Source organism: Erythrolamprus reginae, chromosome Z (assembly GCF_031021105.1).
Source record: "Erythrolamprus reginae isolate rEryReg1 chromosome Z, rEryReg1.hap1, whole genome shotgun sequence".
Classification (NCBI taxonomy): domain Eukaryota; kingdom Metazoa; phylum Chordata; class Lepidosauria; order Squamata; family Dipsadidae; genus Erythrolamprus; species Erythrolamprus reginae.
The window spans coordinates 102,673,050-102,685,973 of NC_091963.1; the positions used below are offsets into that span (position 1 = coordinate 102,673,050).

The 12,924-nt window shown below is 40.9% G+C and overlaps 1 protein-coding gene across 5 annotated transcripts in view; it reads right to left on the reverse strand.

The window, feature by feature from the left end:
• The window catches only part of SLC4A1 (solute carrier family 4 member 1 (Diego blood group)), a 69,676-nt gene that overhangs the window by 23,606 nt on the left and 33,146 nt on the right, over positions 1-12,924 (reverse strand). For all 5 annotated transcript variants that reach the window (XM_070727494.1, XM_070727496.1, XM_070727492.1 and 2 more), the window contains 3 exons: positions 10,678-10,896; positions 4,454-4,602; positions 2,858-3,052 (listed from right to left, as the gene is read on the reverse strand). In XM_070727494.1, coding sequence (XP_070583595.1) covers positions 2,858-3,052; positions 4,454-4,602; positions 10,678-10,896 — 563 coding nt within the window. The remainder of the gene's footprint in view (positions 1-2,857; positions 3,053-4,453; positions 4,603-10,677; positions 10,897-12,924) is intronic.

Genomic DNA, 12,924 nt, shown 5'->3' on the forward strand with positions numbered 1-12,924 from the left:
ACAGATGTAGAAAGTAGGTTTGATGATTTACTCAAGACCATATAAGTTTAGTGGTTTAAGTAATTCTCGCACTGATTCTTCTGCTTTTTAATTACCCAGAGAATTTTAAATCACCTTATCATTTGAAGCATTAATTAAAAATGTTTGCAGCAGAGTAGTTACTGAAGGTTAATTGTCGTTAAGAAGGAGAAGCAGAAATAAATATTGAGTATATTAAAATACACACTGCTTCAAAATTTTCCTAAAAGTAATAAAACTGGAAATAAAATGAAGATGTGGAAAAGGTTAATTGTTTATTCCTCTTGTAATCCATAACCATGACATGGATAGCAAGACATCTTGGATATGTGACATTGGAAATGCAAACTATACAACTAACACATATGTTCTTCTCAAGCAAGGGTGGGTTCTGGTTTTCTTTACTGCTGGTTCACTCAGGGACGTGCTTCACGCATGTGTTTTGCATGCACATCATAGTTTTGCATGCACGCATCATAGTTTTGCATGCGCACATCATAGTGCTTAAACAAAGCTTCTATGCATGTGCAGAAGCAAAAATCAAGATGAGACCACAAAGAGAGCCAGTTCAGGGGCATGGCAGGCCTAGGTTGCTGCTGGTTCAAGTTACTACCGCTTCTATAGAATCGGTCCAAACTGGTAGGAACCTACATCTCAAGTCATAAGAATTCCTATAAGAGAATAGATGTGACCTGAAGTGTGATATACAAGCTGTACAGTGAGAACGTATAGCCATAACATAATGTGATTTGGCAAATGCATGGACAAGTTGAGAGGAGGCAAAAGTAACCAGGGCTTTCTTTTAATTTTTGCCGGAATGTCTCTAATTTGGTGAGAAACTAAAGAATACTAGAGCAAAACGATAATATTTTCAAAGGATATACTGCTTAGAACTTGGAACCCCAAATCTACTTCAAAATAATGCCCAGCATTTTAGCACAAGGAATAAATGACACAATGAAGAAACTTAATGCCTTACTCCGCAGTCAGCCTTACCTCAAGCAGGGCATCAGAAAAACATAACATTTTTGTTAAGTCCTTGACTTACAACCCCACCAGAAAGGCAAGTCCTTGACTTATGACTGGCTAGGAAGGCTGATGCTGAAGCATAATTGGCTAAGCACAAGAGGCCTTTTGAGTGGGAAGTTAAAGTCTTGTGATTGGTTGGCTATTTGACACCACACAATAGGAGCTTTCAGAAGCCTGTTCACTACAGTGGTACCTCGAGATACGAGTTTAATTCGTTCCGGACCTGGGCTCTTAAGTCGAGCAGCTCTTATCTCGAACGACTTTTCCCCATAGGAATTAATGTAAATAATTTTAATTGGTTCCAGCCCTCAAAAAACTCACAAAGTTAGTCTAAATTATGCAGAAAGACATGTTTTTAATGAAGAAATGTACATGTACATATAAATGAATAATGAAGTTTCTTTCACTTAACTTGTAAACTTTCTTAAACTTTTAAATTTACATATGTTCAACTTCTCTGCCACCCAATCCTGTAGGACAGAGGTCCCCAACCCTTTTTGCACCAGGGACCGGCTTTAAGCGATCAAGAGAGGAATGGGTGAATGAATGGACGGAGGGTGGGAAGGAAGGAAAGAGGGAAGGGACAGGAACAGAGGAAGGAAGCAAGGAAACTTATGAAAGGGGAGAGTAAGAGAGGAATGAGTGAAGGGAGGGAGGGAGGGAAGAAGGTGGGAAGGAGAAAGAAAAGAAGAAATAGAGGAAGGGAAGGTAAAAGAGAGAAAGAAAAAGAGCAAGAAAGAAAGCAAGCAAGAAAGAAAGAAAGAAAGAAAGAAAGAAAGAAAGAAAGAAAGAAAGAAAGGGGGAAGGGACAGGAACAGAGGAAGGAAGCAAGGAAACTTATGAAAGGGGAGAGTAAGAGAGGAATGAGTGAAGGGAGGGAGGGAAGAAGGTGGGAAGGAGAAAGAAAAGAAGAAATAGAGGAAGGGAAGGTAAAAGAGAGAAAGAAAAAGAGCAAGAAAGAAAGCTGCAAGCACCCCCCCGAGCCCCCCAGGCCGGCTGCAACCTTTTAAAACACGCGCGCCGCTTCGCAGCTGTCTCCTGAAGCCGAACGCGGAAGTTAGCGTTTGGCTTCAGGAGACAGCTCCTTGGCGCTTGTATCTCGAATTTGGGCTTGTAAGTAGAACAAAAATATCTCTCCCCTCCCAGCTCTTATCTCGAGTTGCTCTTAAGTAGAGCAGCTCTTATGTCGGGGTTCCACTGTATTCTATAGCTCAGCTACAGTGATGCTGAAATGCCGGAATAAAAGTTCCCTGTTTGAAAAGTCAAGCCTCTGCTAAGTTCCGTCAGTGCAAAGACTCACCTGTCTAACAATTTCGGCAGACAGATTTCCATACCTCTATCATAAATTTGAAGGTACTATTGCCTTATTACTGTAATGTTATCAAAATATGTTAGGACATATCCCTAAATTTCAACCACCTAGCCAATGAGTTGTTGTCATGAAATGGAATATATGTACAGTAGTACCTCTAGATACGAGCTGCTCTACATGCAAGTATTTCAAGATACGAGCCACGAGGGGAGAGACATTTCTGTTCTAGTCCCAAGCTCAAATTCGGGATATGAGCCGAGCGTCCACTAGGTGGCGCAAGAATCCTTGCTTTTGGTTATCTCGGAGGGGAAAAACAACGTCTAAAGTTATTTGTTCCAGATATGAGTTGCCTCGACATACAAGCTCCCTTCTGGAACGAATTATGCTTGTATCTAGGGGTACTACTGTATTTGGAGAAGGTTGCCCTCTAAGAAAAAAAAACTACCAGCAACTGTCATGCAACAATACAGAAAGTACAAACACAATAAATCACATTACCTTTATGAGTTTGAAGAAAGTTTCCAGGATGAAGATGAGGGAGATGAGAATTGAGAAGATCTCCTGAGTGTAGCGAGAGATGAAACGCACCAGAAAGCTGCCCTCACAAGCCACCACCACTATCACTATCAGTATCAGCCAAAAGCCAATCCAGACTCTCCCCACAAGGTATTCAAAGCCATTATTCGTACAAAACTATATGGAGAGAAAAGGCAAAGAAAAATTCATAGACTATATAGCTAAAATGCTATTTCCCCTCTTCATTTGCACTTTCACTTTAATAAAACAGATGTCAGAACTCTTATCAGTCTTTCCAAGTTGACATCTAATAAGGCTTTTGTTTGGGCTAGTTGGGAATTGGGGAGTTGAACACATATATGAGAAGGTGGAAAAATAACCTATGTAAATTTTTCAGGCTTATGAAACATACGAACATAAGAAGAGCCATGCTGAATCAGGCCAAAGCCCATCGAGTCCAGCATTCTGGGTCACACAGTGGCCCACCAATTGTCCATGGGGATCTTGAGCAGAAAGAGAAGGCAAGACCCTCCCTTTCCCCTGACCCCCAACAAATGGTACTCAAGGGAATCCTGCCTGCCCCAACTAAAATAGAGGCAGCACACAGACATCTGTTTCAATAACCACCGATACACTTGGCATCCATGAATCTGTCTAATCCTGCCTTGAAGCTATCAAGGCTGACAGCTGTCACGACCTCTTCTGGAAGTGAATTCCATAAACCAACGACCCTCTGGGTGAAGAAATATTTCTATTTATTTCTCCTCGCTTTCTTACAGTGATCACAGTGAAAAAACTTTATATTTAATATCTGATATTTATATTTAATAATTGAAATCTAAATTTGTCTTCAGATGTTTTTTTAGAATTGTTATAGCATTTCATAATGCTTTCCTACAAATGTACTGTACTTAAATTCCACGACCAACCCAATCTTTGTTACACTACTTCATTATTGTGGGAGTTTAAATTAATATGATATCAGATTGGAAAAGACATAATATTCTATTGCTATGGAAGTAAGACTGCGCATGCATGATCTGGAAAGTTCCTAATAACATAGGAATAATATTGTTATATGAAACACTGCCTGATTAGAAGCCAGCTAAAAATGTCTTTATTGCTCTCTCCAGCACCTAGAAATAGGTGTTATGCTACCCGTAGACATGGATTTTGTTTCATCTCATATCTTATAGCCAAAAATTGCCCATTAATTTCAATATTGTCTATTGCTTTAAAATAATTTAACCAACTGACCATCACTATGGATTGTTTGGCCATAGTTGGTTAAGCCATTATTTGCTGAGCATTCACGGCACACTAAAACATTATTTGCAAAATGACAATTGATGGATTCATATAAACTACATCAAGAGGTCTCCAACCTTGGCAATTGTAAGACTTGTGTACTTCAACTGTTAGAATTCTGGGAGTTGAAGTCCACAAGTCGTAAAGTTGCCAAAGTTGGAGACTCCTGAGCTACATTACAGTTTAAGGCAATAAAATCCAGTTGCTCAATTGTAGCAACAATCTGGTTCTCTTTCAACAAGTTGTAGTGATTTCTGGCAGGACACTTACTGTGTAAAAAGCTTCTTCAAAGACCAAGAGCGGGCCAGAGAATCCCACAACAAGGAGAGGCTGAGCTCCCAGCAAGCAAAAAAGTCCGCTCTGAACTGCGGTAGAGAGTAGAAGCTCAGAGACTCCAATCAAACGGTTTGTCTTTTCAGCTGAAAGCAAACAGGAAACAATTAGCAAAAATAGGATCATCCCAGGCCTTCTTTCATCCCCTTTCTCCATTGTCAGAGTCATATGGCTTAGGATTTGTGACCATCTTTTTCACAACTGAATGCATATTTCGTACAACAGAAGTACAGTAGTACCCCTAGATACAAGCATAATTCGTTCCATAAGGGAGCTTGTATCTCGAGGCAACTCGTATCTGGAACAAGTTGTTTTTCCCCTCCGAGATAACCAAAAGCAAGGATTCTTGCGCCACCTAGTGGACGCTCGGCTCGTATCCCAAATTTGAGCTCGGAACTAGAACAGAAACGTCTCTCCCCTCGTAGCTCGTATCTTGAAATGCTCGCATGTAGAGCAGCTCGTATCTAGAGGTACTACTGTATATTTTTCAATACAAAATCTTCCTGATAAAACATGAAATTGTATTGAACAAATACCTCATAAACCTTTTTTTTCAAGCTACTTTCCATTGAAATTGGAGAAACCTACCTTTAGCCCAGTGTTTCTCAGCCTTACCAATTTTAAGGTAGATAGACTTCAGCTCCCAGAATTCTCCATTCAGCTGTGCTGGTGCTGCACTCTCAGATTTCCCCAATCAGCTAGTTGTGCTGATGGTTGGGGAATTATGGGGGTTGAAGTTCACAGATCTTAAAGTTACCATTTGTATTTGTATTTGTATTTATTAGATTTATATGCCGCCCCACTCTGAAGACTCGGGGCAGCTAACAACAATATAAAAAGACAATGTAAACAAATCTAATATTAAAAACAATCTAAAAAAACCCAATTTAAAGAACCACTCATACATACAAGCATACCATGTATAAATTCTATAAGCCTAGGGGGAAGTGAAATTTCAATTCCCCTATGCCTGATGACAGAGGTGGGTTTTAAGGAGCTTGCGAAAGGCAAGGAGGGTGGGGGCAACTCTGATATCTGGGGGGAGCTGGTTCCAGAGGGTTGGGGCTGCCACCATGGTTGAGAAAAACTAGGCTAGCCTATACAGATCATTCAAATTTATTTGTTTTTCAGGGTACACATTTTAGGAAGCAACTGAAAAGAATAAGAAAGGAATAGAAGTCTGGGCTGGCAACCATTTTGAATGTGGGAGAGAATAGAGCTTGATTTAATGCGATGGCTCCATGGGAATGTTTGCAGACTTTTCTGAAATTGCAAAGAGTGTTTGAATGGTAGAAATAATGATATCTGTGGAAGTGTCCAGTAATGGGAGGTCTTTACATTTATTAAGGACTGGTTATCTATCAATGGCAGGCAGAACTAGGCGATCAAAGCTATGGCGGATGACCTTCAGGATAAAGGAAAATAGATGCTGCCTAGGAAATGATCAGACAAGTGGGGGAGAAACCTGCAGTTGTTTAACAACCAGAGAAACAAATTTAGAGAGGACCTTCCTTGATCAGGCTGTGAAAAGAGAAAGTAAGGGATATGTACTTTTAGATTGGCAATATTCTGTTAATGCACCCTTAAACAATGTATTAGCTGGTCATGTTTTGTGTCTTCTTTGCCTGGGAGAGCTGACAAACCTTTATCCCTTTTTAACATATAATGCACACATTATTATACCGTATTTTTCAGAGTACAGTGGAACCCCGACATAAGAGCTGCTCTACTTAAGAGCAACTCGAGATAAGAGCTGGGAGGGGAGAGATATTTTTGTTCTACTTACAAGCCCAAATTCGAGATACAAGCGCCAAGGAGCTGTCTCCTGAAGCCAAATGCTAACTTCCGCGTTCGGCTTCAGGAGACAGCTGCGAAGTGGCGCGCGTGTTTTAAAAGGTTGCAGCCGGCCTGGGGGGCTCGGGGGGGGGGCTTGCAGCTTTCTTTCTTGCTCTTTTTCTTTCTCTCTTTTACCTTCCCTTCCTCTATTTCTTCTTTTCTTTCTCCTTCCCACCTTCTTCCCTCCCTCCCTCCCTTCACTCATTCCTCTCTTACTCTCCCCTTTCATAAGTTTCCTTGCTTCCTTCCTCTGTTCCTGTCCCTTCCCTCTTTCCTTCCTTCCTTCCCACCCTCCGTCCATTCATTCACCCATTCCTCTCTTGATCGCTTAAAGCCAGTCCCTGGTGCAAAAAGGGTTGGGGACCTCTGTCCTACAGGATTGGGTGGCAGAGAAGTTGAACATATGTAAATTTAAAAGTTTAAGAAAGTTTACAAGTTAAGTGAAAGAAACTTCATTATTCATTTATATGTACATGTACATTTCTTCATTAAAAACATGTCTTTCTGCATAATTTAGACTAACTTTGTGAGTTTTTTGAGGGCTGGAACCAATTAAAATTATTTACATTAATTCCTATGGGGAAAAGTCGTTCGAGATAAGAGCTGCTCGACTTAAGAGCCCAGGTCCGGAACGAATTAAACTCGTATCTCGAGGTACCACTGTATAAGACGTTCCTTAGTTTTCGGGGAGGAAAATAAGGACAAATGGCCTCTGCCTTCCAGCAATTTGCCAAATAGCAAATAGCAAACAATACAGATGATATACACTGTTTAATGTGTATTTCTGTGCAGGCATGTCTGACCCATAGAAATAGTGAAGAATTGGAGAAATGTACATTATGGCAGTATATTAATCCCAGAAAGTTTTCTTAAATGTAATCACACTAACTCCTTCCAATTATTTATATAAATCTACTCCAAACATGACTAAGTCAGGATTTAACTCAGCTGCCTTATCTTAATACTAATACTTAATACTAATACAATGATACCTTGTATTACGAAATTAATTGGTTCCAGGACGAGGTTCGTAAGGTGAAAAGTTCGTAAGACGAAACAATGTTTCCCATAGGAATCAATGGAAAAGCGATTAATGCGTACAAGCCCTCTGGATTTCATGTTTTTGCGATGCTGCAATTTTGCTGAGGCTCCCCTCGCTGGGAAACCCCACCTCCGGACTTCCGTTGCCAGCGAAGCATCCGTTTTTGTGATGCTAGGATACCCCTGCTGGGATTCCCCTGCAGCATTGCAAAAACACGGAAGTCCAGAGGTGGGGTTTCCCATGGAGGGGAGCCTCAGGGGAATCCCAGCAGTGCAAAAACGGGCACTTTGCTGGCAACAGAAGGTCCAGAGGTGGGGTTTCCCAATGAGGGGAGCCTTTGCCTGGCAACGGAAGTCTGCAGGCGAGGCATCCCAGCGGCGGCGGTGGGTTCATAAGGTAAAAATAGTTTGGAAGAAGAGGCAAAAAAATCTTGAACCCCGGGTTCGTATCTCGAAAAGTTCGTATGACGAGAAGTTCGTAAGATGAGGTATCACTGTACTTAATACTAAAACAGGACATTTCAGATTATACTTTTACAGATCTTTAAAATTGATGTGGCTTTCTGGAAGTATTCTCTGCAATTTAAAAGAAGATACAATAGCACTGGGCCTCTTCAGATCAAGCATTTATTTTTAAAAAGCTTCTTCATTTTGTTAAGTTGTTTAGAACAATAATGAAGCAGTCTTTAATTTGAACATTCTATAGACATTTTAGTTATTGACTTACCTCCTTGAAGCAAAAAACAAACAGCCAGTTTCAGCCTTTGCCTCTCCCTGTAGCAATTTGCCTCTGTGCAGCTTTAGTTTCACTTTCATTTTAGCACGTGGGCATGCTGGCAACTTCAATCAATCAGCTGAGTGTCAGGAGGCAGATAACTAGTGGCTTGTGCTAATCAGGCTCTGCTGCTGTTTGCTGCAAGGAGGTAAATTGTTGGCAGGCAGACACCAAAGAGTGGGGGTGGCTGGATGGGGCTACATTCAGTGTATAAGAGGATCCACATTTTCACCCTCTTTTGGGGGGTAAAAGGGTGCATCTTATACTCCAAAAAATACAGTATGCACCCTGTAGTGCTCGATACATTTTCCCTTTCTGTTTAACATCTACATGATGTTAGATTATCCGTCACCATGGGCTGAGGTATCATCAATTTGCTAATGACAGCCAGCTATATATCTTGGCCCATAAGTGAGTTAAGCAATGAAATGACTTCTCTCTTTATTTATTTATTTATTTATTACTTAGATTTGTATGCCGCCCCTCTCCGAAGACTCGGGGCGGCTCTTACAGTGCTTGTAGGCTGTCAAGGCCTGGATGGGGAGTAATGGGTTGAAAGTGAACCCTGATAAGATGGAATGGCTTTAGGTTTGGGGTCTTTGGCCCATATATAATTGCCATTTCTAGTCTTGAATGGAGTAGCACTGCCCCAGACATACCCAGTGCATAATATGGGGGTTCTTCTGGACTCTAGACACCTGCTTGAGAAGCAGGTGATATTTGTGACCAGAAGAACTTTTGTGCACCACTTGCACCCTTTTCTTGACAAATACCAGCTCACACTCATTCACATTTTATTCTTGACATACTTCCCATCCTGACTATTGCAATGTACTCTACATAGGGCTGCCCCTGAAAAGCATTTGGAAGCTTCAATTGGTTCAAAATGTAGCCCACATAGTTTGTGCAGTCCTAGATGGGCTCATGTATTACCTGTCCTATAGGACAGCGTTTCCCAACCTTGGCAACTTGGAGATATCTGGACTTCAACTCCCAGAATTCCCCAGCCAGAATTTGTTGGCTGGGGAATTTTGGGAGTTGAAGTCCAAATATCTTCAAGTTACCAAGGTTGGGAAATACCACTGTAGGAGCTGCATTGGCTGTCAATTTGCCTCTGCATCCAATTTAAATTACTAGTTGTCATCCTCAAAGCCCTACATAGCCAGATTATTAGAACGACCATTTTTTCCTGGTCACATCTTCCCAGCCTACTCCAGTGGAAAGGCAGGAAACCCCTCTCCTAAAAGATTTCCATCTAGTGGGACCAAGAAGGGATTTCTCTGTGATGTCTCTCCCCCTTTGAAGATATAATTGGCGCACATTTTTACACTCTTTCACAAGGTCCTGAAGACCTGGTTTTGCCAAGAGGCCTGGAAACCTCAAAGTGGATTTCATCTGGTGGCTTGTTTGATTGTTGCCACTAGTCATATGGGAGGTTACTGCTTTTTATTGTTCTTGATATTAGATTAAAATTTGTGTAATCTGCCCAGATTTTGGACTCATCATCATTACAACTTTTGTGTATTGTGACCTTGTAAACTGTCTGCTCCTTTCATCTCTTGTCCTTTGATAGACTCAATAATCTAGATCTATGTTGTTAAATATTTTTTGCAATTCCAGCAATCATCTTCAATTCAACCCCTTCAAATCCATTTTTACTGTATTACATGATTCACCATATATTTCTATGGTGGAATTTGAAAAAGCACATTGTCATTGATTCTATACCATATGTTCTTAAATATAAAGATTTGTTGGAAAATTATTGCGACTGAAAAACTATTTTTTTCTGAAGCTAAAGGGAAAAATAATTTCATATACATGTAACCATAAATACATTTTTCTGGTAGACACCATGGAAGTTCAACAATCAGTGTGTTACTTCCCCCCTCCATATCTCTTCCTTTCCAAATGTCTATACAGTAGTACCTCTAGATACGAGTTTAATTCGTTCCAGAACCAAGCTCGTATGTCGATCAACTCGCATCTCGAAGGAATGCCTTTAGACGTTGTTTTTCCCCACCGAGATAACCAGAAGCAAGGATTCTTGTGCCACCTAGTGGAAGCTCGGCTCGTATCCCGAATTTGAGCTCGGGTGTCGAACAGAAATTTCGCTCCTGTCGTGGCTCGTAACTTGGAATACTCGCATGTGGAGCAGCTCGTATCTAGAGGTACTACTGTATTCTTCTTTGCCCCTTCTGACATCTACTAAGTCTATCGTTATTGTTTTTAATTTTGATTTTTATCACCAGACCTGGGGGGAAAATAAATAAGCATATAATATTTTACTAGAAGGCTCATGCTAGCAATACTGGCTAGGAATTATAGTTTTCACCCATCCAAAGCACTCATGTTTGAAAACATGCTGCTTCTTATTGGTTGTCTGTCTGGCCAGCAAAGTTAATTCCAGAGCATTTTTTTTTTAAATTACCACCCTCCTGATCTTTAGAACGTGATTACATTTCAGATTATATTTCAACGTGATTACATTTCAGCTAATTTCTCTTACCAAGCAGGCCTCCAAAAGTAATGGCAGGAGAAAGGGCAGCAAAGTAGATGAAGATGACTGCAGCCAGGCATTGTGGGTTCAGAGCATCCTTGATGTCGCTGAGATACTTGGGGTACCGACGTTTTATGTCTTTCACCAGCCCCCCAAAAATCCTTCCAGTTCGGCGCAAGGAATCATCCGAATCTTCTGCTGTGATGTCATGGTCTTTCAGTTTGTGCCCTACATGTGAAGGAAAGGGGAGGTTTTCAGAGGGAGTGCCCGCGTGGGATATGAGTCCACTTTCTATGGGTATTTTATGATCTCTGGAATTATTCCATTCATTATCATGAAGGATGCCATTCATAATATGGACCTTTAACATCAGACAAACTCCCAGCTGAGTTATCTAAATAGACCGGTAGGTTCATTTTTCATCTTCCCCAGAGTGGATTCCGGGGAAGGTGAAAATGGCTTCCCCTGCCCTCTTGGAAGCCACACAGAGGCTGATAATGGCCTATTTCCAGACTTCCAGTAGGCCCATTTTTCACCCTCCCAAGGCTCCAAACTTTCTTGGAGCCTGGGGAGGGTGAAAACACCCCCTGCTCCCCAGAGGCCAGAAATACCTTCTCAGAGCCTCCATGTGAGTCAAAAATTAGCTGCCCAGCAAAACACATGCACACTGGAGCTGAGCTAGGGCACCGGCTCATGTGCTAGCAGATATGGCTCCATGTGTACCTGCGGCACATGTGCCATAAGTTCGCCATCATGGGGATAGACTATGAAACAATGGTGGTGAAGTTTGAGGTTGTCAACAATATTTACACTGCAGGCAGGTCAGGTGACTGAGACCTCATTCTTTTTTAAAATGTGCATTTTACACATATTGCACATATAAAAAGAGGCAAAGCTACAGTCATCTGGTCGTGGCCACCATTTAAATGTAACTGAACATTTCTCAATCTTATGGCTGACTGTGTTTATGAGAGAAGTTCAGTGACTCCCTAAGCAGAACAGGGATGATAGTGAAGCTGGTCTACCTTTTGGAGGAATAAACATTGCCATTTAAAGGTCATCCTTCTTGTATCCCACATCATTTAAGTCAAAAAAGCTTTTTTACCAAAAGGGTTTCTAAGATTAAACAAGATCTAAATTTTAATGTACACATATTTCTCTGGTTAGCATAATTATTTTGTGCAGTTATTTATAAAAAGAAAATATTGCCATTTTCTGAGTACTGGCAATGCAGCCTTTCTCTTTGTTCCGCTTTATGTCTAAATTTTCTCACTGCATTCCACACAGAGAATTGAACTTGTGGCTCATGTTTGGAGGTATTGCTTTTGTGTAGCAAGGCCAGCTCTCTGAAATTACCTCCCAGTAGAATTTAGGTTCACGCTGCCTGCTTGAAGCATCTGAAATGGGAGCTCCTACACCATGGGGATTGTTTGGGACAATGCCTGGATTTTTTAATGTTTGTATATATTTTGTGTGTTTTTAAAACGCTGTTCTTGTTCTAAAACTAAACACAAATGTTTTAGTAGCTGTGTGCTCAAATAAACAGAGCTGGTTTGGTGAATAGACTTAGAAACCAGGAGACTGTGAATTCTAGTCTTGCCTTAGGCACAAAGCCAGTTGGGTGAGTTTGGTCCGGTCATTCCCTCTTGATCAAGAAAGAAAGGCTACCACCTCTGGAAAATGTTGGCCAAAAAATTGTATGAACTTGTCCAGACAATTTCCAGAAGCTATTTAATGGCACGAAAAAGACAAAGAGACGAAAAACCTTGCAAAACTGCCGAGAGCCTTTTGGGATTTTGGTGGAATATACATTAAGTAAATAAATATATTGGAAAAAAGGCAAAACATTTTTGGAAGGTTTGTTACATGGGGCCCTGGCCTTAATTAGGAAGCTGAGTTCAATATTCAGCGCCAATGTCTGTGGTTTTGTGATACAATTATACATGTTTCTTATTCTACTAGGTAAAAAATCAAGCTATCCCCACACATCTGTCATAAATACGAGACAGGACATCTTCCAGACTTATTTCTCAGCAAGTTCCCATGTTATAAACAAACTAAAATATGGACTCCTTCAGTTGTTCTTGCAGGAGCTAATAGTATAAGCCTATTAATGTCTTCCTAGAAGAAATCACACTGAGTTCGCTATGTCTGACTCAAGCAGAGAACTGCGAGCAAAGCCAGTGTTTCTCAACCTCAGCAACTCTGAGGTATGTGGACCCTATGAATGGGCTAGAGCAGTGTTTCCCAACTTTG